Below are 22,345 nucleotides of genomic sequence, written 5' to 3'. Positions count from 1 at the left end.
ATATATATATGTGTGTATGTTCCTCCTCCTACGCTTGCTGCTCCTATTTTACTCTTGCGAGGGGGGTAATTGCAATGATAATTTGGCGGCGAACCTAAGGCAGAAAATGCGATGCGGCAAGCGCTATTTTTTTTTTTCGTTGTTGTTGTTGTTGTTGTTTTCTGCTGTGTTGGCACTGCACGCGCAAACAACAAACATGCTGGTTGTTCCACATGCGCTGCCGTCAGGCGCGCCCGCTTTCGACGGGGCAAAGTCGCTCTTGATGGCCTCCCCGTGCAATCGCAACTGCCCTCGGTTCAGTCGACGGCAAGAGAAGCGCGGGAGCTCCCCATTGACGGGGGTGGGGGAAGCGCATCCCCCACACAGCCACGGAACTGCAGGCTGTTCCACCGGCACGATGGCCGATGGAAGACGTGGATTTTTCCGAAAGTGTGGAAGTACAACACCGAAATTTTTAGACCACAGACGCCGTGGTACAAAAAGTCTGACGTTTCTGCGAAAGGAGAGGAAGAAGAGGGAGGGGGGTCGGCTCCCGGGCTCAGACCTCGTCAATGAAGAAGGGCGGGGGCTGTGGCATATACAAACAAGGCTGCTGCAGAAGAATGACAGTCCGCTGGGATGTGTCTTCAATGCGGCGTGCCGTTTGTCATTTGTTATACAACACTCTTGCCGTGTCCTGACGCCCTTCTTCTTTCTCCTTTCTCTCTGTGTGGTTTACTGCAAGCTGCAAGGTCTGCTGCCTCAAGTGACGACGTGTTGTTGATGTTTTTTTTTTTCCTTGCCATCATTGGTCCCAGGTGTCATCTGCGCAGATGCATCCTCTCTCCTTTTCTCCGGACCCCCGCTCAAAAGATGAAGGAAACAGCCGCCACTCCAGTGCCACAACCGCCGTCGACGTCGCTGCGCTTTCACCGTTGTGCGTCGCTCCTTTGGCTCCCAATATCGCTTTGCTTGGAGTTCGCCTCGGAAGCACGTGGGAGGGAGTTGGATTCGAAAGCCATTAGTTGTGCCCCCAGCAGCAGCAGTGCCACTGCCACCGCTCCCGCAAAGGATGTAGTGCGTTCCTTGGATGCAGCAAGTGGCTTTGAGCGGCGCATGCTGCAGGAGATGTTGAAGAATCCTTTTGTGCCTATGCGCTCCCTCCGCGGCGTCTTTCCTGCCGCCACGGAGTACTACAGGGAGGACGCCCTGCTTGAGATGCGCATTCACGTTGCCTCTGATGTCAGCTCGATTGCTGCCTCACCATGGGCAGAGATGGAGGCCCACAGAAGCGTTGCCGCTGTGATAGCCGTTCTCAACTGCCACGACCACGAGCCTTGTCAAGCCCTCGCGGCAGTGAAGTTGGTGTTTCGACGGCACTTTAAGGGGTGTACGTGTCGCTGTATAGTATTGGATCCGACCGCGGAGGTGCAGGCGTTGATGTCGCAACACGTCTTTATTCCCGCCCACACCTGCACGCCGGTGCAGGAGGTGGCAAGGTGCCTCTTGACAGAGATTGCCCTGCCCATTGTGCAGCAGGTGAATGCCCACATCATCTCCCTTACAACCCCAGTGGGCACGGCGGCAACTGCGCCACAGCCCGCTTCTGAGGATGTTGAGAAAAAAGGTGGAGGTGGTGAGTTTGTGAAAAGCCGTGTTTCACACTCCCGTTTGGCAAAGAAAAAGGGGGATCTGCTCTTACGTTTGGGCGCACTAGATGCCGCGCTACTCGCCTATCACGAGTCGCTACCGTCAGCAGATGCACTGTGGTGCTCCGCAACCCTAGAAGCCCTTGCGGCCCTGCGGTACCTGCAAAGAGCCCCGCTACTAGATTTCACAACGGCTGTGGATAATATTTTTTCGTCGCTTGAAAGTGACGAGACAGTGTGGAATGCGGAGATGAGTACGACGCTGAAGCAGTTGGAGACGGTCGTGGAAAACGTGCGCGCGGATCAGCGTAGGGCGACTTTGCTGCTTAAGCACAGTCTCCCTGCCGCGTCACTCAACCGCAGACTGCTCAAAGAGGTGGAGGAGCCTTTCTCCCTACACATTGAAAACTTCCGGCGCCAGCTTGCCATAATCCGTCGTTTCTTTGAGGGAGGCAACAGGGAGACGGTGGACACGCATGTGGAGGATGCCGCGAGGAGTGCCCGTGGGGCGTTTAAGGAGATCCTTCGTGCTAGCTTTGTTGAGTTGCAACTTTACCTTCAGGAGGCGCTGCAGCAGACTCGCTCCATTAGCGGAACCCGGGCGGGTTTGCAGGAGCGTGAGGCGAGCATCCAGCTTAAGCGGACGGAGTTGCTTGCCGAAGAGGGAGACAAACGAAGGTTCCTGGAGTCACTGACGGTTCTTAAGGCATCGGCAGAGAACGCCCCAGCGTCGATGCGGCAAGAACTGCAGGGGCGGATCCCATACCTGAGTGCCCTCTGTGGTTGTTGGCGCAAAGCCATCTTCAACGTTGTCGAGGCTGCTGTCTCGGAGAGGCAGGCAGATGCCCATGGCGCCTCCATTTCCTTATTGATGCGTGCCTGTAGAATGGCCGGTATCCCTCTTCCACTGATGGAGTTTCAGGATCAGGCGGCGGGGTGGAACGTGGTTGCTGCGAATAAATTGGACGGCTGCGATGCCGCGAGCAGTGAGGCGGGAGAGGCGGGCGCTACGGGGCAGCGTGTCCACAAGGCCCAGGACGTACCGCTACTGATGAAGCTGCTTGAGGCGGTGACAGAGGCTGACTTGAACAACGGCATCCAGAGTGCCGTTGCGTCTCTTCTTCTTTTTGAGTACTACCCTATCCTCCGTCGGGAGACACAACAGATGCTGATGGAGATTCTGGAGCGCAGCACCGCGGCGATAGAGCCGCTCGTGACAGTACCGCCTCCTCTGCTGCAAAGCATGGAGGTACTCCCGTTACCGCCCCACCTGGCGCCAAAAACGGTCCCCCTGAGTGGCGCCCAGTTCACCTTCATCGACACTGGACGGCTTAAGATGACGCTGCTCACCTTGGATGGGAAAGTCTTACCACACGGACAGGTGGTGTGGTCTGTTGGAACGGTGGGCGAGGTGCAGTTGGTTTTACGCAACCCGTTTCTTCGCGATTTGCAATTAACCTCCATCGCCCTATATTGTCGCTCCGTGGAGTCGCTGGATGAGCTCCGACGCGTTGGGGATGGTACGGCGGGACATGTGGCTGGGCCGCTTGCCCCGTCGAGTTATCTGGTGACGGGTGTGATTCTGCCATCGCTGTCGCAGCGTCTTCTGCGTCTGCAGGTGCAACCGAATATGCGGGGCTACCTTGTGGTGGAAGGCGTGGAACTTCGTCTCGGGCAGCTGCCTCTCTGCGCCACCTTTCTGATGCCCTCGCCAAGCCCCACTCTTATTCCCGTCCTGCGGCAGCTGCCTGACGTCTCCTGTACGCTCGGCGTCAATGAGGTGGAAATTTTTGGAGGTCAGACAATTCATTTTCCACTCCATTTGACGAACTCTGGTGTGGTGACTATACATCAGCTGCACCTCACAGCGCACGATGAGTCGTGCCAGTTGGACACATGCACTGGATGCAAAGAACGCGTGAGTCCCGCGTTCCTCTACGTCACACTGGAATCCGATGCTTTCCAGCAGAGGGGAACTTCGCGTTACCTGGACCCTGGCGATACACTGCAAGTGCATGTGACGATGGTTGCCCCGGCCGGCATTGATCACGTGGTGTTTGAAAACGTCGTGTTTCGCGCCATGGTAGAGTTGTCATACGACGCACCTGTAGCCCCAGAAGATGTCCCCCGTGCTGTTCCTGTTTTTGCAGTCATTCCTCGCCGTGTGCAGGAAACTTTTCTTCGAGTCTTTCAGGTCCCTAGCGTTGCCGTGACCTCGCTGGAGCTCTCACGGGATCGGCGGTATGTTGAAATTACTGTAACGAACAAAAGCAAGTTACACACCATTGAAATTCTTTGCAGTAAACTCTTCTTCACCGCCATCCCTGACGCATTGATTGTGGCAGGCGCCGAATATCTCATTCCGCCCATAGAAATTACAAGGATTCCGGCAGACGTACGTAATTTTTCACTCCCGTGGGTGGTGCGGGAACTTCCAGAGTGTCGCGGTGAACTTTTTCTGGACTTTTCAATTCTTTCAAATGCATTGGTGAGCATGGAGCCCTTGGAAGATGCCGTGGTTAGTGTTATGCTTGCTGCGGAGGGCGAGAGTGGTGGGGTCGATGTCAAGGAGGAGTGGCGAAGTGGGTCCGCCTTGACGAATGAATTCCCCCGCCGGTTTCCGGTGATGAAGCCTGTGACGCTCCTTGTGCGTGTCAGCACGCCATGGAGGCGGGCGGTGCCGCTTCGTGTTCGACTCTCCATGGAAAACCACCTGGATGCCGACGTCCTCAGCGGTCCCGTGGACACCACCAGCATTGTCGGCGGCGGCACCAACAGAACTGCCAGTCCCAGTCGCAGTAGCGGAAGGAACGGGGAGAAGGACGGCGAGGGCAGAAGTTACGAGGAGAGCATTGAGTTTTTCCCCTTTAAGGTGGGGGAACATGTCTTGACCATTACGCTTTCCGACCTCGATGGACGTGAGATGACGCACATGGTGAAGCTGCAGGTGGAGCACCTGTAGATGAAGGCAGGAAGGATTGGGGCCTGAGAGCCGTCTGTCACTTGCCCAGGGACTCCCTGGGAAGTAAAGATGAAGGAGAGCCCATTTTTTCCCCTCTTTTTTCTTCTTTTTTTGCTCTCTCTTTCCGCCTTGTTGTTTCCTCCTTGTTGATGTTGCTGTTGTTATGTGGCAGAAGGAAGGGGGTGATGCTCCCGTGCGTCCATGTCTTTCTGCGTGTGTGGAGTTGCGTTCCCTTCTCTCTTTCTTTCTTCTTGGGCGGCTTGAACCGTTCAAAGCATGTGCATTCATTTCCCTTTCTTCTTCTTTTCCTTTTTGCCTTTGTGTTGGGTGTCTCTCGCGCCTTCCACTGTGGCTCTGGTAACCGCTGCCTGCGCGTACGCTCTCCTCTCCACCCTCGTCCGCAGGGAGTGCGCAGCAAGCGTAGAGCCTGGGGGACGCAAGCAAAGAGGGGGGCGAGTGAGGAAAGGAAGCCGAAGAAAAGAATAGTGAAGAGGGCGAAGCCTCTCTCTTTTTTTTTTTTTTTTCTCCCCCCGCCTGTTTGTTTGCGCCGTTGTGAGTGTGGTTGTTATTGGTCTTGTTGTTTGGCGTGCCTGGAGGGAGGCGGCGTGGGGGGAGGAGGGGGAGATGCCGCAGCGAGGCGTTGTCCCGCGGGAGCGGCAGAAGCGCCCGCGCCAAAGTGGCGGGGAGGTGGGGCAGGTGAAGGCCTCGCCGCACCACGGCGAGATGATCACAGATGAGAGCCTTTGCCGGCACGAGGAGGCGGAGGCGTCGCTGGAGTCCGACTGCCTTCCCTCAACCGCCTCGGCAGCTGCGGCCGCAGACATACAGAATGAGTTGAAGGGGCAGTTCGACGCCTGCCAGTTAATTGAGCGGGACGTTGCCTCACTGCTGAAGCGGCGAGAGCAGTCCACCGCGGTGATGGGTAGCATTCTCTCACTGAGGAACATTTCGCCCTACGACACAGTACGTCTTAATGTCGGGGATGAGCCCTTTACGGTTCCTCTCCAGCTACTGTTAAGCAGAGACGGCAACGCGAACTACTTCGATGTCCTTTTTGGGTTCTGCCAGAGCAGCACCTTTGGCGATAATGCGGAGGGTCAGGGGCAGGACGGCAGCGGGGGTGGCGGTGGCGGCGGTGGTAGCAACCCCTACAGCCGTCTCATGCAGCCCCCGACGTTAGATGAGACGGGGGCGCTTTTCATCGACAGAGACCCCGCCACCTTTCGTCTCATTCTCAATTACCTTCGCGGGTACCGCATGCTGACGATGCTGAACGAAGACCAGCTGTCGATGCTGAAGACGGACGCCCGGTACTTTCAGATTCGCGGTTTAATGGATGAGTTGGGCGCGCAAACCACGGAGGGCAGCGTTAAGTTTCGGCCTGGCCCCGGTGTGAATCCCGAGCGCAATCGATTTCGCGTCATCTACGGTGTGGCCATGGTTGGCCACCGCTTTCTCATTACGGGGCGCCACCGCATCACGTTCCAGGTTCTTAACAGCGACTACGTCGGCATTGGGCTAGTCTCCGACTCCTGCGTCAGCACAGACCAGGAGTTTCACAGGACCTCGCACTGTTGCGTGTACTACATGACAGGCGTCTTCTATTCGAACTTTCCGCATCACCGAAAGGAAGACGGACTCGAGGCGTTGGAAAAAGATGACTACGTGTCACTCATGGTTGACATGAACAAACGTGTGGCGGAGTACACCTTGAAGAACTCGACAAAGATGATCTCGCTCGGCAACGCCCGGAAGCTGCGATTCGCCGTGGCCATGAAGTTGAGCTCAAGCGTGCGGATTGTCCCGGAGGAAGAGGCGGAGCAGCTTCCCCTCTTTCAGCGAAGGGCGCAGGCAGAGCCTGTCCTGCTTGGGAGCCGCACACCGACCATGGGCGACGACCGTGAGGCACTGACGCAAGCCTCGCAGCCAAACGGCGCAGGTTCGCTGGCCCCGGGCGGGATGCAGGAGCCGATATTGTTGCGACGGACACAGAGCGCAACACCCTTGTTTCTTTCACGTAGCTTGGAAGGCAACGCGCGTGCCAGCTTTGCCGATGGACTTGGAAGGACAGCGCGAGCCATTGTGCTCAGTTCCTTCACAGGTGGCCCTTTGCCGAATGACATCAACGAAATAGATCCGCTTCTCTTCATCCCTGGCAACCGCGACCCACGTGAAGGCACGTAACTCATGGCAAAGGTATATAAATATGTCTGTACATGCATATTATATAGTATGGTTAAGGGAGGAGCGAGGTGTGATGCGTTCCCATTTACGTCGCCTTCTTTTTCCCCTTTTCTAGTGCGTGCTTAATATGCCATGAAAAGTGTGACGCACCTGTTTCTTATGTCGTCATTGTTCCCTTGCGCTGGCTGCGATTCCGCCTGGGCATCTCCCTCTTTCTACCGCGAAAGCAATGCTCACCGAAACCCACGCTGTGAGATCCAAGTGAGCCCGCTTTCATCATTTTTTTTCTTTCTCTCGTCTCTTGCCCGTGTTCAACTCCGCTGAACGAACTCGGCTGATGATTAAAGCGTGAGGGAAAGAGAGAGAAAAAGGAGGAGGAAAAAAAAAAGAGATGGTGGTGGTGGTGGTGGTTTAGGGCCTTGCTGGTTCTCTGCTGTTCTTGTTTTTCCGCGTTTCTCTGTTGTTGCTTTTGCTGTTTTGTTTTTGCCTTTTCCCCTGCTTTGGGGTACGCCGCCCTCGCTTCTTCCTTGTCTTATCCCGCGCCCGTCTCTCTCTCTCTCTCTCTCTGCGCGTTTGCCGCAGGAAGTTGTCATTTGTCTTGTGGGTTCGCAGCTTGCGTCGACGCACGGTGGTGGTCCAGGAGGGGGGAAGTCATGTCCAAAAACACTTCAACTACCGGTGCCGCTGCGCGCACCTCCGACGGGGCCATTGGAGGCACACACCATGGGCACGGCACACAGGAACTAACGGGTTTCGTGCAAAACTTGCTGCAAAATATGCAGGAGCGGTTTCAGGAAATGTCTGACTCCATAATTACCCGCATTGATGAGATGGGAACGCGCATCGACGAACTCGAAAGGTCCATTTCGGAACTAATGCAGCAGGCGGGCATGGAGGAGGAGGACAGCAAACCAGCCAAGCCCCAGGGGGCCCCACCAAAGAAGTAGTTTTGTTCTGGACGCGAGCGTATGGTTTGGGCCATCCCGTGGCTGTTTGTGGGCCACTATGCATCTGCATGTGTGCACACACGCTTACTTCGCGTCTGTGTTTCCCTTTGAGCGTCGGCGGTGTGGAGCGCTAGGGTGCCTCCGCCCCTCCGCGCACCGGGACGCACTGCGAGGGTGAAGTGGGGCTGCGAGAGAGCGTCACCGCCAAACGGTGCGACAGAAGAAAAGAAACAAACCAAAAAGAACTTTAAGGCAGATGAAGCCTCTGAAGGAACAGAATAGAGTGAAATGAACAGCCTCCGAAGGATGGAGAAAATGAAAAAGTGCGGGAAAGTGTTGAAGTGAAGGTAAAAATGGGAAAAGGGCGCGAAAGAGGGGGTGTTGGAAGCGGAGAAAGACATGAACGCCCTTTCCCCTCACCACCATCATTCCTTTATTATCCCGCTGCTGAACGGAGCTGCCGCGGGGAGGGATGCCAACTGCGGCGGAGTGCCTGGGACTTTACAGACGGACGCATGCATCTCCTTTCCTTCACTCCTGCCTTCCCTCCACTTCTTTTCCCTCTTTGCGACTGCGTATGTTGGGTGGGGTGTGCCCAGGTGCGGCACGCCTGGCATCTATGGCGACTGGCGTCCAACGCAAGGAAACCATCTATGACGCCTGCCGCCTGGGAAACGAGGCACGTGTGGAGGAGTATGTGAGGCACGGGGGTTGTGTCACGGAGCGCGACGCCAACAAGATGACGCTTCTGCATCACGCGGCATTTTCTGGGAACGTTCGCATTCTTGACGCCATTCTCTCAGTACAGCCAATGCAGACGGTGGACTTGGATGCAGCCGACGCCGGTGGGTGGACCCCGTTGCACTACGCGGCGGAGCGGGGGCTCACCGCCGTGGTGGAGCGTCTGCTGGAGGAGGGCGCTAACCTGAACGCAAAGGATGAAATGAGGCGCACACCACTGCACCTCGCGGCTGCTGCTGGTCACGTGGACGTGCTGCAACTCCTCCTCAAGCATGGCGCCGTACGCGGTGCGAAAAATGTGGCTGGATTAACGGCACTGGCGTGTGCAGGGGCGAGTGGTCAGTTGGAAGCTGTGGGCGTCCTTGAGCGGCAGTGAAAAATAAATGCTAACCACATGAATTTATCCAGCACTCTTTCTCCGTGCCGTGGAGGTGGTGCTGATTGTTGCTTTTGTTTTTCTGTTTCCAGCTGTCTTCTTCTGTTGCCTTCTCGCAATGGGTGCAATTCCGTCGGATGCTCATTTTTTTATTCTTTTCTTTTTAATTTATTTCTCATTTCTGTGCGTGTGTGTGATTGTTACGCAAGTTTCTGCTCTTGCGGTGCATCAATCCTGTTTCTGCGGCCGTGCTGGGGTGGACGCTGCGCCACACATACGCTGGACTTTGACGGGGACCGGGCGGCATGACTGTTGCGGAGGAGGCCCTTTGCGTGGCGCGTCGGACGCCCCCGCGGTGTGGCTCGGCGGAGGCCGTCCTCGCGGGGAAGGCGCTCTCGCCGCACGACAAGGTTCGGCAGTTCGTGGAGGAGCAGGACTCGCTGCACTTGCCTCCCAGCGACGCGGCGGCGGGGGCCGTTCTGCCGGGCCCCCACGAGGATGTCGACGGCGACGACGTCGACGCGAGTAACGTCCTCCCCCTCATGGAAGGACCGACGGCGGTCGCCAGAGAGACGGTCTCCGGCCGGCGGCGGGGGAAGAAGCAGCCGGCAGCGTCCCGCAAGCGAAGGCGCCAAGGTGAAGACGCGGATGACCCCCTGCTGCTTTTCCGCCGCTCACAGAAGGCGCTACGGAAGGAGGCACGCCACGTGAGCATGAAGGAGGTTCTTTCGCGCTCCCTCTCGGGCGTGCTGGACGCGTCGAGCGAGGCGAGCAACCCCTTTTCGCCGACGGCCGGCTCACAGTTGTCTTCTGCATGGTCCCCCTTAGTCGCGAGCAACATCACCAGTCGATTCCTCTCAAATGTGAAGCAGCAGAAAAAACAGAACTTTGAGCGCCTGATGCAGAAGGAGATTGCCAACTCCCAGCTCTCAATCTCCCGGCTGACCACCGACGACGGGGAGTCCGAGGAGGGCCTGCCAGAGCTTGTTATCGGGGACGAGACAGCCGTGATGGAGCCGCCGTTGATGGAGAAAGAGGCTCTCCTCGTAGACTCCGGCGCAACTTTGTCGCAGACGGATACGCTTCTGATGAGCAGCACAACATCCCGAGGATTTGTGGAACTAGACGAGGAGGCGGAGCAGGCGCAGTCGGAGGCGCTACTGCGCAAGCACGAGCTGTGGCGCCTGCGACAGAAGCAGTTGCGGGAGCAGCTTCGTGAAGAGGAAACTGTCCAACAACTGAAGCGAGGAGAACGTCAGGCAACAGTGCGTGGACAAACTTCGTCCACGCAGTCGGCGATGACCGTCACCACCAACTCAAGCTACTCGCTCTCTGCCACGCAGGTTGCCGCGGCAGATGTGGATGGATGCAGTGAATCTATCATGCTGACGCAGTGCAGCATTATACAACGCTCACAGAGCCTTACGCCCGGGCTCTCCGCTGACCATATAGAAATGATCCGCCGCGCAAACAACTTCGACAATACTTCAAGTCAGCGGGTGGTCGTTTTCAAAACGCAGAAAAGCAAAAAGGAGGGAGACTTGCCCACTTCCAAGGCGAAACATTCCATGTAACCGGCAGAAACGAGATGTTGGAGGCAATCCTGCAAGGAGTCAATGCAATCCCCCACAACCTTCCATTCGGGGGACCTTGATGCTTCCACTCTGCATCTCAACTGCATAGATGCCCTTGTGTGTGTGTGTGTGTGTGTGCGTGCGTGTGTGTGTTTTTTTTTGTTTATCCCTTCGTATTTGCGTACCCCTTGCACCTTTCCGTTCACGACTTATTGCTTTTGTGATTGTTTTTGGGGTATACGTGAGGAGAATGAAAGGGAAGTTCACTACACCGTTTTTTTTATTGTCATCCTTGCATGGGAGTGGCGATCATAGACTCTTCATTGAGGGCGTGCAGTAGAACTTTAAGATTAACAATAAAAAATAAAAATAAAAACTGGACAGTACTACCGCGCCTTGTTTTTCTCTGGCTTAGAGTGCGTGAGAGTGTGCTTCACGCTCGTCGGAGTGTATTATCATAGATATATTACGGAGGGGGGACGGAACAGGGGGAGTTCGGGTGTGTGTGTGTGTGTGTGTGTGTATGTGTTTGTACGTCGCTATATATTTCTAAAGGGGAGAGAAGGGCTTTCTGCGTGCGCTCCGCAGCTTCAGTACGGATCTCTGAAGCACCACGAGTGTCTGTGTGTTTGTGTAATGTGCACGTATGTCTCTTTGGTTACCTGGGTTTTTTTTGTTTTCTTTTTTCTTTTTCTTTGCTCTTCCCCCCTTGGGCTGCCATGGAAAGAAATGGCGGAGTTGGACACCACAAAGATATCGATCATCACGGGCAAAAAGGCGGACCCCAAACTCCTCGCAGAGGTTGGGGTCCGTTCAGACGAAGTCCCAGGGGCTGCCAAGGCAAAACATGCCCAAGAGAGGCGGTGTAACCTGTGCTGCATGTCGTACGGCCTGATTCTCTCAGCCGCAATGGTCCTGATGGTGTCCTGCATTGGGACCGCCGCCGCCATCTACACGGAAAAGAGAGTAAACTACTCGTTAAACGGTGCCATGCGACAAGTGGGTTGGATTGCGCTACCAGGGGTACTTGCTGGGACGACGTTGCACTACTTTCTCTCAGAAGCGATGTGGAGCGGCAAACGTAACACGTGGGGGCAGGCATGGATGAAGGCCATTGGTTTTAACAGTTTCATGTGGTGCGCCGGTATTGGCATGGGAACCCTGCTTTGGCGCAAGGGCCTCCTCACGTCCTCCGCCGGCCGACGACTGTACTATCGTTACCCCATCCCCACAGTGCCGCTCGACGCCCGGGTTCTCCGCAGCGAGGCGGAGTTTTTTACAGGAATGGGCTGGTCGTACTGGCTGAGCGGCGTGGTGACGGGTCAAGTGGGGTATTTAAGTTGCGTAGGATTTTGTGTTTGGAATGACCGGCCCTATTTTATGATGAATCCCCACGGCGGCTACGCGGTCCGCTGCATGCCCCGTTGGCGCAGAGAAGACTTTGCAAGGCAGGCGAATGTCAAGCTCTCCGACGGGCGACCATGAAAAACGGTGGGTGAAAGCAAAAAAAAAAGTCTGCTGTGGATGCGTCAGTTTTGGAAATCAAAAGGAAAAAAAGACACGATTGAATTTTGTGCCTTGTATTTTCTTGCTGTCATGCGGGTAGGCGTAGGGTTTTTAGAAAAGACGACTCTCTGCCGTGTCCCGCACAAATTACCCCGCGGTTCCACGCATTCTCTTCACGCTCTCTCGTGTCTTCGACATCCCTACTTTTGAACAAGTGTTCCCCTTGAGGGGGCGGAGCGTGTTTGGCATGGTAACTGAAGAAGCAGGTTACCACCGACCATGACGAAGGATAGAATCAACTTCCGCAGGTCCATGAAGCATGCCCACGGCGCTGCTGAAGTGGAGGATGCCGTTGGGATCACAGAACTGCGCACCACACACATCGGCGCCAGTGCGGCGGAGGAACGCGGCCTGCGCGTGACGGGATTGATGAAGTGGTCCTTTGACGATTTCATTGTTGAGGAGGTATGGCCCGACGGTGTGCTCCACCAGCTTCAAGCGGAGGCCAGAGAGACGCGTACTACCACGGCTTTCCTTATACGCGTGGTATCTGAGGGGGTGCCGGACAGCGCGATTGCCGCTCTTATTGAGGGAAAATGCCCCCATAGGACGTCGATTCGGTTTCTCACACCCGTAGACTTTGTGTGTTGTCAAGAGCGCTTCGTGCTGGTGCACTCGTCTTCTCATGAGGCCAGCCGTTTCTTTCAACGTGTGCAAAAAGTCCATCTCGCAGAGGGACCCGTATGCCTCGGGAAGGCTGTGGACGTTCCTTTCGACGAGAAGGCGGCGCCGTCTCTACCCATCCAACTTTTGCCAGACCTACGGTGCTCCATTCTGTTGAGAGGCATGCGTGGGTCCCTGGCGGATGTTCTTCCTCGTCTCGAGGGCCTAGCAAAGCATGGTTTTCTCAACTATTCGCATTTGGCGCGGCATGGCACTGGTCTTTTTCGTGCCTTTGAAAGCGGACGACATCTTCTTCATCGCGATTACGTGGAGTTCCTCCGCGGGCATGTACTTGGCTTGACAGAGCGTTCCCCGCTGCTTCGCAAGGAAACTCCCTCGCTGTTAGAGCTGCTTGCGAATCCAAAGTCCACGCGTAGGGATTGGGTGAACGTTAGGCAGGGCCTGGAATACGCCCTGAGGCGGGATGAAGCCTTGATCCGCCGACCGCAGACCGGATTGTATTATCCTCACCACACGCTGCTGCGTGATTTCATTGAGCGGGCGTCGGATATCGTGCCCACACATCACGACTCCGCCCAACTGATTCGCGAAAGCGTCCCCCGTTTGCTGCTGCAGGAAAAAATAAGAAGCGTGGCGGATGTGCACTTTAACGCGTTGGCGTCTCTTCGTTGGAGCATGCGCGGTGCTCAAGTGGCTGTGGGGGATCTTGTGATTTCCGAGGAAGAGACGGGTCCACTGGACATTTTTGAAGCCCCCGCCGATCACATGAATGGCGAGATGACATCTGTGCGTCATCCTGAATGGCTTTCTGCCGCGGGGGAGAATTACATGCGTCGGATGCGTGGGATGGTTCACGTCGTGCAAAGCCCTGAGGAAGGCCGGCGGTTTAGCTTGGAGCAGGTGGTGCTTCCCGTTATGGGGAGCGGCGGCGAGGAGATGTGCCTCCCAGGCGGGAGAATGAAGGAGGCCGCAGAGCGATTGGCGCAGGAGATGCAAATTGAGGGATTGCCGAAAATGAAGGCGGCCCCACCGGCCACTTACCGTCGCCTCGTTGTGCGCCCAAAGGAATTTGCCTATTGTGTGTTTGACGACGAGCGAGGCTGGTGCTGGGAAAGCAACCAGGATGCGCCTATTCGCCCGCAGCTGTACGAGGATCAGGAAGGTATTCTGCGGCAGCCTTCCCCTCTTTATCTGGCGACGGGGAAAAACATGATTGCGCGAGCAGGTATTCGTGGTGCAGAGCAGCGAAGCCACTTTTTAAAGGCCGCCAGACGTAGTGGCATGACGTGCGTGTTGCGCATGACGTTGCCACGGGGCTCGGCGGTGACCTCTGCACTGCGAGAAGCGTTTCAGTTCGCCACACTTGACCCGGGGGCCATCTTTCACCTCCTTCGATGAATAGAATCATCTTCACATAAATTACTACCCTAATGGCTACATGTGTCTCTGTGTGCGTGTGTGTGTGTGTGTGTCTGTGTCTGTGTTTGCTTTCCTGGGGCCTGAGGAGATGTTTCTTCCGTTGTTGCTGTTTTTTTTGTCTTCTGCTAATACGGTTGTCGTTTTGCAGTTAACTTCTCCGCCTGTGCTTGTTTTGAACTTCGCGTGCACCTTTCTTCTTGCTATTGGTTTTGTTGTTTTTTTTTGTTTTTAGAAGCCACCCCGCCATGGTGGTGGTGCGGCTCGGCCTTCGCCTTCGATTCACGAAGGTGCCCGGCGTGCAGGGGGAGCGGGTGTTCCGCGACACGATGACCGTGACAGACCCACACGACCACGGCTACCAGGACATTAGCGACGTTGTGGAGAGGAAGCTTCGCTTCATGGACGTTCCACCGTGCGACTTCACTGTCTTCCACAGGGACGGCAAGACGGGCGACACGGTCGTGGTGGACGACCCCTACTGGGGCGAGCTTTTGGCGACGTTGGTGGCGGAGGCGGCCGCGACAGCCGCAGGGCCGCATAGAGGGACCGCGGCAGCCGACGGGGCTGCCGGTCAAGTTGAGGCGGAGGAGGAGGAGGAGGACGGCCCCATCGTAGAGAAGGCCGTCGCGTTTGACGTGGAGGTGCGTCGCGAGCGGCCCTTGGAGCCGCCTTCAGGTGGTGCCCCGGCAGTGACTCTGCTGCCGCTGACCTCGGAGGCCCTTCAGGCCCATACCACAGATGGTGTGTGCCTTCCCATTGCCGCCCTGACGTGTCCACCCAAGTACTCCAATTTTTTTATTCGTGGCGTGGTCATTGCTATGCGTTTCAAGACCCCAAAGCCCAGTGTGTCGGTGTGCGAGTTGGACCTCTGCGACCCGGTGGACCCACAGCAGCAAATCAGCCTCATGACGTTTGACGCTGCCGTGCAAAAGGCCATCCGGGACAACCTGCGGAGCGATCGCAAGCAGGTGGTGGAGCTGCGAAACGTGTATGTTCGAGTCAAGAACGAAATAGATAGACGGTTTCAGACGAACGCGCATCCCCTGCTGCTTCGTATGGATCGAGGTTCGAGAGTGGAGGTGGTGCAGGTGCTTCCACTCCCCGTCGCCCTACGTTCCGAGCAGGTGGTGACGGTGCGAGAGAACCTGCAGCCTGCCGGACTCGTCAACCTCAGTGATCTTGCGGGTGCCTGTGACGCGTACAACGTGCACTCTAGCCCCGCTGCGCCAAAGGTGCACTCCTCGTTGGGCTCCTCCTCCTCCTCCTCCTCCGTGCAGAGCGGAGCCAGACGTACGATGCTCTCCCTCTGCAGCGGTGCTTCCTCCGGTGCAATACCGGTTTCTGGTGTGGTGCCGTCCCAGCTGGGCGAGCAGATTAAGCGACAACAGGCGCAGTTTCTTGCCAAGCGGGGACGCGAAGACCCCGTGCACTGGGAGCCGGACACCATTCGCGTAACCGCCAAGGATGTGCGCATGCGAGACGCCATTATGGAGCACGAGGCCTTTCAAGAGGAGAACAAAAAAGATCGCATCCGGCGGCGAAAGGAAGTCAGCCAAACTTGCATTATTTGTGGTGTCAACTGTGACAATGAGGACACACTTCGGGTGGTGGAGGATTTACTAAAAAACAGCACTCGCAACATGGGACGGCATATCCCATCGATGGCGGAACTGCGTCACGCGTTAAGTGATCACCGACGAACGCGAGATGGGAAAGTGCAACAGCGTCTAACCTGTGCTCAACACTTTGTGGATCTCCGCACACGCAGCGTACACGTGGTGCACTGTCGTTGCGCCCACCTCTGCACGAGTTATCAGCGAGGGGCCGAGCTTGAGGACGTCGTCTTTTGCGAGTTGCCTATGCAGACGTGTGAGTTGTGTGGAATGCCTGGGGCGAGTGTGGCGTGCTATCACCCCGACTGTCATGAGAAGTATCACACCGTGTGTGCCCTGTTTTCAGGCGGTTACGTGAACTTTGGAATGAAGGACCCATACCTCCCGTGTCCGGCCTGCCCGAGACACACACAAGTCGTCGTGACGGCGTCCGGCAAGGCGCCGCTGCTGAATGGGCGAAGCACCTCCTCCTGGTGGGAAGAAGATAAGGTGGTGTTTGACTCACGTGTGGTGGAGGACACGGACTTACGTGACCCGGACGAGAATGAGGGGGCTTAGCTACTGCGTGTAAACATAATTGGGTCCACTACGATCTGCACTAACGTATCACTCCTTGCGTATGCGTGCGTCTTTGAGAGAAAGAAAGATAGAAAGTGAGTGAGTGAGGAGCTACTGATCGCCCTTTCCGTACATCCGCCGCTGGTGGTGTTGGAGGGCGGGGTCACACGGACAAGCAAGGCAAACGTGACTGAACTAGTGCGTGGGCTTGTTTTTTTTTATATTGTCTCTCCCCCTGCGGTGCTCGCTGCGGCTTCTCTGCATCCCTTCCTTTCATGCGCTTTCTCTCTCTCCTTCTCCCTCTCTCCCTGCGTCTCTACTTTGTGTATGAATTCGCCCCCACCTACCCAACACACACACACACACAATTTGTCGTGCCAATTCCACCGCTGCGCGTTAGATGTTGAGGTGGGAGGAGAATGTCCAGGACCCCTGCTCCACTTGGTCCGTCGCCGCCACCTCCCCCAAAGGGGTGTACGTTGTTGCGGGAGAATGTCTATGAGGCCGGACGTCGCCACGACTTAGACGAGGTTCGTAAGCGACGGAAGCCCACGATGGCACGCCACAAGGAACGCCTTGTGGATCCACCGGTTGGGGCGAGTAAAAAGTACACGGTGGTGCTGGACCTCGATGAGACCGTGGTGTATGCGCGGGAGGGTCCTTTGTATGCGCGGGCGTACCTGCACGAGTTGCTTCGTTCGATTAAGGACAAGTTTGAGGTGATTGTTTGGACGGCGGGGGAACGGGAGTACGCCAAAAACATACTGGAGGAGATCAACCAGGACCACATCATTCAGCACCTGATATACCGTCACGGGGCGTGGTTTTGCAGCGAGGACTACACAAAGGACCTGAAAAAGCTGGGACGCAACATCGACTACGTCATCATCGTCGAGAACACCGCGGACTGCGTCCGGGCGAATCCGCAAAACGGCATCATTGTGGAGGACTTCGAGGTGCCGTGCACGCCACCCGTGACATCCCAGGAGATTGAGGCGGCCACGCAAGGGGCGGACAAAACGGCTCCCCCCTCACCGCCTGCATCGCCGCCCATGCCCTCACAAACTCCGTCTTCTTCGGTCCCTGACACCCCTTCCTTGTCGCCGGCGAAGTCGAGGCGGCAATTCACGGACCGCACCCTTCTCTTGCTGCAGGAAGTGCTGTTGGCGTTGGCGGAAAGTGGCGAAACGGTTCCCACATTTCTCGCCAAATGCCCATTACTGACCCAGCAGCAGGTTTTGGGGTCGGATGGGCAAAGTATTCCGACGTACTACCTGGGAAAGCGACGCAAACGTGGAGCGCCCTCCACATTATCTCCGCAGAAACGCGTCGCTCGCAGCAATGCTGCCTCCCGGCACATTGCTGAGGAAAAGGAGGCGTCGAGCGCCCGTCTAGAGCGTAAGGAGAAAACTACCCAAAGGGGGCAGAAGTTGGGGAAGTAGAGTCCCTTGCCTTCCCCACAGCGGTTGGAAACCACTTCCTTCCCCTTGTCCAGGTGCGTGTTGATTGTTGTGGTGCGTGGGCATTGGGCTCTCCATAATGCCTCCACTGAACTGTGTCTTGTCCAGCTCTCCATGTGCGCTCGCGCCGCTCTTAAATCCCTCTTCTGGCTGTGTTCCGACACGACTTCGTTTTGTCTTTTCTTTTTCTCTTCTACTTTTCATTCAACACGCAGAAGTAAAAGAGACCAAGCGCTGCTTGTCGTTGTGCACTTTGAAGGCACCGAAGTCACAACCGCCAGCAACACACACAGCCTACGCGTATACACACGCACCGAAGTGTCGCCGCCGCCGTCAAGACGACACACGCAACCGTCTCGGCCTGAGCGGACCCGCCGCAGAGAGTGAAGAAAGAGCGAGTGAGAAGCAGCGGCCCAACATGCCCCGGCACCGGCTTTCTTCCGCGGTGCTGCTCCTCCTCCTCTGTGTGGTGGTATGCTGCGGGAGTGCAGCTGCGAAGGCTCCGGAGAGGGGTCGAAGGAGAAGTTTATTTGAACTCGACGAATTGTGGCCGACGGAGACAGAGGCTGCGCCAACTGAGGGAAGGAAGAAGAGGAAGGTAATCGAACTCTTTCAAAGGTGGCGTACGGAAATACCCTACGTCGCGAACGGTACGGAGCAAAAGGTGTTGACGAAGGATTTCAGCGCCCCCTGCGTTGTGGATGTGAACGGGGTGCTGGTGGCTCTCGCTGAAGCCTCCTTTGTGCCTTCCTCTAAGCTGAAGCAGGTCAGTGTTGTGACCAGGTTCATTGGGGCCAAGACGGAGGAAGAGAAGAAGCGAATCTGGGAGCAAGACGGGAGGTACTGGGGGACACAGATAGCGGTCAACCGCACTGAAGGTTCATGGCCTGTACCGCTCAGCCCTACTGCGATTGCCAAGGGCGATAAGATTTTCCTTCTAGTGCAAAACCCCAATGAAGAATTGGCGGAAGATGAACTCTTGGGTGAAATTGGCTCGGATGACACTTCGGGCGAATTGGAGCCGAATGCTGACCTTGCAGATGCATTGGAGCCGGTTTCTGAGGGTGAAAATGGATCGGGACTGGAGGACCCTGCGGGTGGATTGGGCTCGGAGGACACTGTGGGTGGGTTTGACTGGGGGTCGGAGGACCTTCTGGGTGGGTTTGGCTGGGATCCGCTGTTGGTCGTTGGTGAAGTTAAAAGGAAAACGACGACAGGGAGTGGGGAAACAGTGGAAATCACCTGGCAAGAGCCTGTGTCCTTGAAGGAGAAGCTTGGAAAGTCCCCGAGGCAGTTCCTGGGCGGCACAGGCGCCGCCATTGTGACAAGTGACGACCAAGTTGTGTTTCCTGTAAAAGCGATGACCGCCGACTGGGGCGTTGTCTCGCTGGTCATCCACTCGAAGGACCCCTCAACGCAGGACTGGACGATTCCAAAGGGGACCACGGCGGAGGGCTGCACAGATCCCTGCCGTCGTGGAGTGGGAGGGGAAGCTCCTCCTGACCACCCCTTGCGTGGATGGGGTGCGCAGGGTGTACGAGTCCAGCGACATGGGGGAGACGTGGACGGAGTCGCTCGGGACGCTCTCACGGGTGTGGGGCAACACCCCAGCCCGCACGGGGGAAGGCGCGCAAGGCGGATTCATCACTGCGGAGATTGGTGGGAAGAAGGTGATGCTCTTTACGCACCCGATGCGTTCCCCTGGAAGAGGGAGGTTTGGCCCCGATCGTCTCCACCTCTGGGCGTCTGACGGAACGCGCATCTACGATGCTGGCCAGGTGTCTGAGGGCGACGACGACACGGTCACCAATTCCCTGTTGAGCTCCAGTGCGGGGATGTTTGCTCTGTACGACAAGCACAGGAATCGACACAGCAGCCTGTACCTTATGGACCTAACCGCGGAGCGGGACGGGATTAAGTCTGTGCTGGATACCTGGGCGACGGTGGACGGAGCCTTCGCCACCGGGTGCAACTTCAGTATGGCGAAGCGCGACCCGCCGAGCAGCGACTGCGCCGCTCCTATTCCCACCAAAGGGCTTGTGGGGTTTTTGTCGGGCACGCTTGAGAAGGGCAAGTGGAAAGACAAGTACCGCTGCGTGGACGCAACGGCGAGGAACGCGGTGGAGGTCGATAACGGCGTGATGTTCAAAGGCGTCGGCGCGGGGGCGGAGTGGCCCGTCGGCAAAGAGGGGCAGGTGCAGCGGTACCACTTTGCCAACTACAACTTCACTCTTGTGGCGACGGTGTCCATCGACGCGGCGCCCACAGGCGGCGGCCCTCTTCCTTTGCTGGGGGCGAGCCTGGATGTGCTTGGAAACAGGAAGCTGGTGGGTCTGTCGTACACCGGGGAAAAGCACTGGAGCCCGGTTTACAACAACGCCGCGCGGCCATCAACCATGACGTGGGAGTTAAACCAAATGTATCAGGTGGTGCTCATGCTACAAGACGGCGTGGCGTCCATCTACGTTGACGGCGTGCTCCTGGACAAGGACCAAGTCAAGTTTGCGGGCAAAGGGGCGATGGGGGAGATCTCGCACTTTTACTTTGGCAGCCACGGAAGTGGCAGTCCCTCCGCAAACAGCTTTGTGACGGTAAAGGATGTCTTTCTGTACAACCGCCCTTTGACTCACGCGGAGCTTCGCATACCATTCGAAGAGCTGGGCGACGCTGCTGTGCAGGCTGGGGCAGGCCTCGCCGGAGATGCAGAGGAGGGTCCCACAACAGTGAGCGAACCAGCCGATTCAGCCATCGGCCATGTCTCGCCCAACGATGCCGCAGTGACGCAACCGCAGCCCCCCACGGCTGATGTCGCTGGGCCCGAGACGATTCAACCGCCAGTCCAAACCAACGAAAGCGCAGCGTCAGTGCCTGATGCCGCCGAGGAGACGTTCGCGGCGGGCGTCCCCGTCACTTTTCTCCCTGGCAACAGCTCCGCTGCCTTCAAGAACATGACTGATTTGAGGCCCAGCGAGGGAAACCGCGACGGCACTCTGCGTGGGTACGTGCCTCGGCTATTGCTGCTTGCCCTGCTGGGGCTGTGGGGCACGACGGTTCTCTGTTGAAGGAAGGAGGAAGACCGGATTTGTCAATCCTGCTGTAAAGTGTGTGCTGCGGTCAAAGCGGCTCTCTTCATTTATATATCTTTTTGTTTGTTTTGTTTTGTTTATTTTGTCTATTCCCCTCCTACTTCCTCTTTGGGATTTGCTGTAATAGCCGGTGGCCTAGGGTCGCTTTTGCTTTTGTTTTCGTTTCCAATGGTCGCCTGCGCTATACGCATTGTTAGGAGTGATGAGTTTCCCCCTCCCGTTTGCTTTTGTGGCTGCAACCCACACACGCTATGGCAGCTGCATGGCCGTGCGCCGCACGGATGTGACGCAACTGATGGGCAGAAGTGCGGGCCGAAGGCCGCAATAAATCCGCGAGAGGTGCAAACGTGTGGGCCCATGCGGCTGGGCGATTTTTTCTGTTTTTTTTTTATTCGTGCAGGCAATAAGTATACACGCATTCTCACAGTCCTCTTGTGCTTCTGGACACGTGAAAGTAAAGGAACGCCTGCCGAAGTAATTCTTTTTTTTTGTTTGTTTGTTTGGGGGCCCCGCTGGGCTCTCTCGTCCTTGTTTTGGTATTAATTTTTTATTAGGGGTAAATCACTTCGGCTCACCTTGCGTTTGCGCCGTGTCTCCGCGTCTTGTTTGCTCCCGCTTCTGGCTGTGCCGCCGACACACCCCCATTCCTCATCCTTCTCCTTCTTTCTATTCCAAGCTAGAAGCTGCGGTAGTCCACGACGGCGACAACTCCTTTTTTTTTCGCAGCGGCGGCGCGGGAGTGACGGGGCGTTCGGCCGCCGCTTTCTGTGCCTGTTGCAGCGGTAGAGAAGAGACGCAGTGTGTGTCGCGTGTCTCACTGTGAGTGTGCGAGGCGCCGTTTCATCGCAGCCTGCGGTGCGGAACTCTGTCTTTCTTCGGTCCTCGCCGCGCCCACACTTGCCTGTGCGGTATAATTTATTACGGATATGTGTGGCTTCCCTGGTGCGCTCGATGCGGCGCCACGTGAGGCCGCTTGCTGCACAACAGGTGGCAACGCTCTTGGTGCGCTGCCGGGTGTCTTTGCCGCGCGTTACAGCGCTTTCGTGCCACTGCCGCTGAAGAAAATACGGCACACGTCTCTGGGCGCCATTTAGATGCGCCGGCACCAGCTGCGTGAACTCAGGCCGACGCTGCTCTTGGAGGGTACGCGGCCGTTTTAAGTGGCGGGAGGCTGAGCTAGGACGGCTTGCATTGCTGCCGTGCAGGGGATGGCTCACGATCGTTTTTCCATCGGGGAGGAAATCCAAGGTCATGGCAGCTGCGCCTGCCGGCGAAGCACTGCCCCAAGTGTCCCTGCAAGGTGCTCGTGCCGGGGGACGAGGCGGCGAAGGTTGTCCCGTACACGCACGAGGAGTGCAAGCGCGCCGTGGTGAATCTGGTGAAGTTGAGCTTCTTTACCGCGTTTTCACTGACGTGTATGCCCGAGGGCAAGCCACAGCTGCTGCAAGACGTGTGCGGCCCCTTGATGCCCCTGCACCAGCTCATCAGGGCGCTTGCACCCAGCAAACTGCACCTGAGCGACACCGTGCGTGGTCTGTTGGCCCTCACCGCATCACTGTGCGATTTCTATTAGGTTGTCTTGTAGTACATCACTGAGGCAAGCAAAA

The 22,345-nt window shown here is 56.8% G+C and overlaps 11 protein-coding genes across 11 annotated transcripts, besides 13 other annotated features; 10 read left to right on the top strand and 1 right to left on the bottom strand.

Moving 5' to 3' along the window:
* Positions 1–127: 127 nt before the first annotated feature.
* Positions 128–172: a microsatellite.
* Positions 173–852: 680 nt separating this feature from the next.
* On the top strand, positions 853–4,590 carry Tco025E_05020 (uncharacterized protein; the record flags this gene model as incomplete). The annotated part of the gene is made up of 1 exon (XM_029371924.1): positions 853–4,590. The coding sequence occupies one exon, from the start codon at positions 853–855 to the stop codon at positions 4,588–4,590; it is 3,738 nt and encodes a 1,245-aa protein (XP_029227973.1).
* Positions 4,591–4,719: 129 nt separating this feature from the next.
* Positions 4,720–4,753: a microsatellite.
* A 461-nt stretch (positions 4,754–5,214) lies between these two features.
* Positions 5,215–6,774, top strand: Tco025E_05019 (uncharacterized protein; the record flags this gene model as incomplete). The annotated part of the gene is made up of 1 exon (XM_029371923.1): positions 5,215–6,774. The coding sequence occupies one exon, from the start codon at positions 5,215–5,217 to the stop codon at positions 6,772–6,774; it is 1,560 nt and encodes a 519-aa protein (XP_029227972.1).
* A 392-nt stretch (positions 6,775–7,166) lies between these two features.
* Positions 7,167–7,185: a microsatellite.
* A 23-nt stretch (positions 7,186–7,208) lies between these two features.
* Positions 7,209–7,260: a sequence feature (A-rich).
* Positions 7,261–7,320: 60 nt separating this feature from the next.
* Positions 7,321–7,341: a microsatellite.
* A 957-nt stretch (positions 7,342–8,298) lies between these two features.
* Positions 8,299–8,838, top strand: Tco025E_05018 (ankyrin repeat protein; the record flags this gene model as incomplete). The annotated part of the gene is made up of 1 exon (XM_029371922.1): positions 8,299–8,838. One exon carries the CDS (start codon positions 8,299–8,301, stop codon positions 8,836–8,838), a length of 540 nt encoding a protein of 179 aa, XP_029227971.1.
* Positions 8,839–9,143: 305 nt separating this feature from the next.
* Tco025E_05017 (uncharacterized protein) lies at positions 9,144–10,412 on the top strand (the record flags this gene model as incomplete). Its single annotated transcript, XM_029371921.1, has 1 exon — positions 9,144–10,412. One exon carries the CDS (start codon positions 9,144–9,146, stop codon positions 10,410–10,412), a length of 1,269 nt encoding a protein of 422 aa, XP_029227970.1.
* A 116-nt stretch (positions 10,413–10,528) lies between these two features.
* Positions 10,529–10,565: a microsatellite.
* A 346-nt stretch (positions 10,566–10,911) lies between these two features.
* Positions 10,912–10,941: a microsatellite.
* A 138-nt stretch (positions 10,942–11,079) lies between these two features.
* Positions 11,080–11,115: a microsatellite.
* Positions 11,116–11,141: 26 nt separating this feature from the next.
* On the top strand, positions 11,142–11,897 carry Tco025E_05016 (uncharacterized protein; the record flags this gene model as incomplete). The annotated part of the gene is made up of 1 exon (XM_029371920.1): positions 11,142–11,897. One exon carries the CDS (start codon positions 11,142–11,144, stop codon positions 11,895–11,897), a length of 756 nt encoding a protein of 251 aa, XP_029227969.1.
* Positions 11,898–12,197: 300 nt separating this feature from the next.
* Tco025E_05015 (uncharacterized protein) lies at positions 12,198–14,000 on the top strand (the record flags this gene model as incomplete). The annotated part of the gene is made up of 1 exon (XM_029371919.1): positions 12,198–14,000. The coding sequence occupies one exon, from the start codon at positions 12,198–12,200 to the stop codon at positions 13,998–14,000; it is 1,803 nt and encodes a 600-aa protein (XP_029227968.1).
* Positions 14,001–14,041: 41 nt separating this feature from the next.
* Positions 14,042–14,089: a microsatellite.
* Positions 14,090–14,211: 122 nt separating this feature from the next.
* Positions 14,212–14,251: a sequence feature (A-rich).
* A 15-nt stretch (positions 14,252–14,266) lies between these two features.
* On the top strand, positions 14,267–16,192 carry Tco025E_05014 (uncharacterized protein; the record flags this gene model as incomplete). The annotated part of the gene is made up of 1 exon (XM_029371918.1): positions 14,267–16,192. One exon carries the CDS (start codon positions 14,267–14,269, stop codon positions 16,190–16,192), a length of 1,926 nt encoding a protein of 641 aa, XP_029227967.1.
* Positions 16,193–16,445: 253 nt separating this feature from the next.
* Positions 16,446–16,510: a sequence feature (GA-rich).
* Positions 16,511–16,542: 32 nt separating this feature from the next.
* Positions 16,543–16,559: a microsatellite.
* A 52-nt stretch (positions 16,560–16,611) lies between these two features.
* Tco025E_05013 (nuclear lim interactor-interacting factor) lies at positions 16,612–17,634 on the top strand (the record flags this gene model as incomplete). Its single annotated transcript, XM_029371917.1, has 1 exon — positions 16,612–17,634. One exon carries the CDS (start codon positions 16,612–16,614, stop codon positions 17,632–17,634), a length of 1,023 nt encoding a protein of 340 aa, XP_029227966.1.
* Positions 17,635–18,070: 436 nt separating this feature from the next.
* Positions 18,071–19,402, top strand: Tco025E_05012 (trans-sialidase; the record flags this gene model as incomplete). Its single annotated transcript, XM_029371916.1, has 1 exon — positions 18,071–19,402. One exon carries the CDS (start codon positions 18,071–18,073, stop codon positions 19,400–19,402), a length of 1,332 nt encoding a protein of 443 aa, XP_029227965.1.
* An 85-nt stretch (positions 19,403–19,487) lies between these two features.
* Positions 19,488–20,714, top strand: Tco025E_05011 (trans-sialidase; the record flags this gene model as incomplete). Its single annotated transcript, XM_029371915.1, has 1 exon — positions 19,488–20,714. One exon carries the CDS (start codon positions 19,488–19,490, stop codon positions 20,712–20,714), a length of 1,227 nt encoding a protein of 408 aa, XP_029227964.1.
* Positions 20,715–20,795: 81 nt separating this feature from the next.
* Positions 20,796–20,824: a microsatellite.
* Positions 20,825–21,914: 1,090 nt separating this feature from the next.
* Tco025E_05010 (uncharacterized protein) lies at positions 21,915–22,223 on the bottom strand (the record flags this gene model as incomplete). Its single annotated transcript, XM_029371914.1, has 1 exon — positions 21,915–22,223. One exon carries the CDS (start codon positions 22,221–22,223, stop codon positions 21,915–21,917), a length of 309 nt encoding a protein of 102 aa, XP_029227963.1.
* Positions 22,224–22,345: the final 122 nt, after the last annotated feature.

Source organism: Trypanosoma conorhini (assembly GCF_003719485.1).
Source record: "Trypanosoma conorhini strain 025E chromosome Unknown Tco_14.4_contig_00277, whole genome shotgun sequence".
NCBI classification, from domain to species: domain Eukaryota; phylum Euglenozoa; class Kinetoplastea; order Trypanosomatida; family Trypanosomatidae; genus Trypanosoma; species Trypanosoma conorhini.
This window is presented reverse-complemented; position numbering and strand designations above follow the sequence as displayed.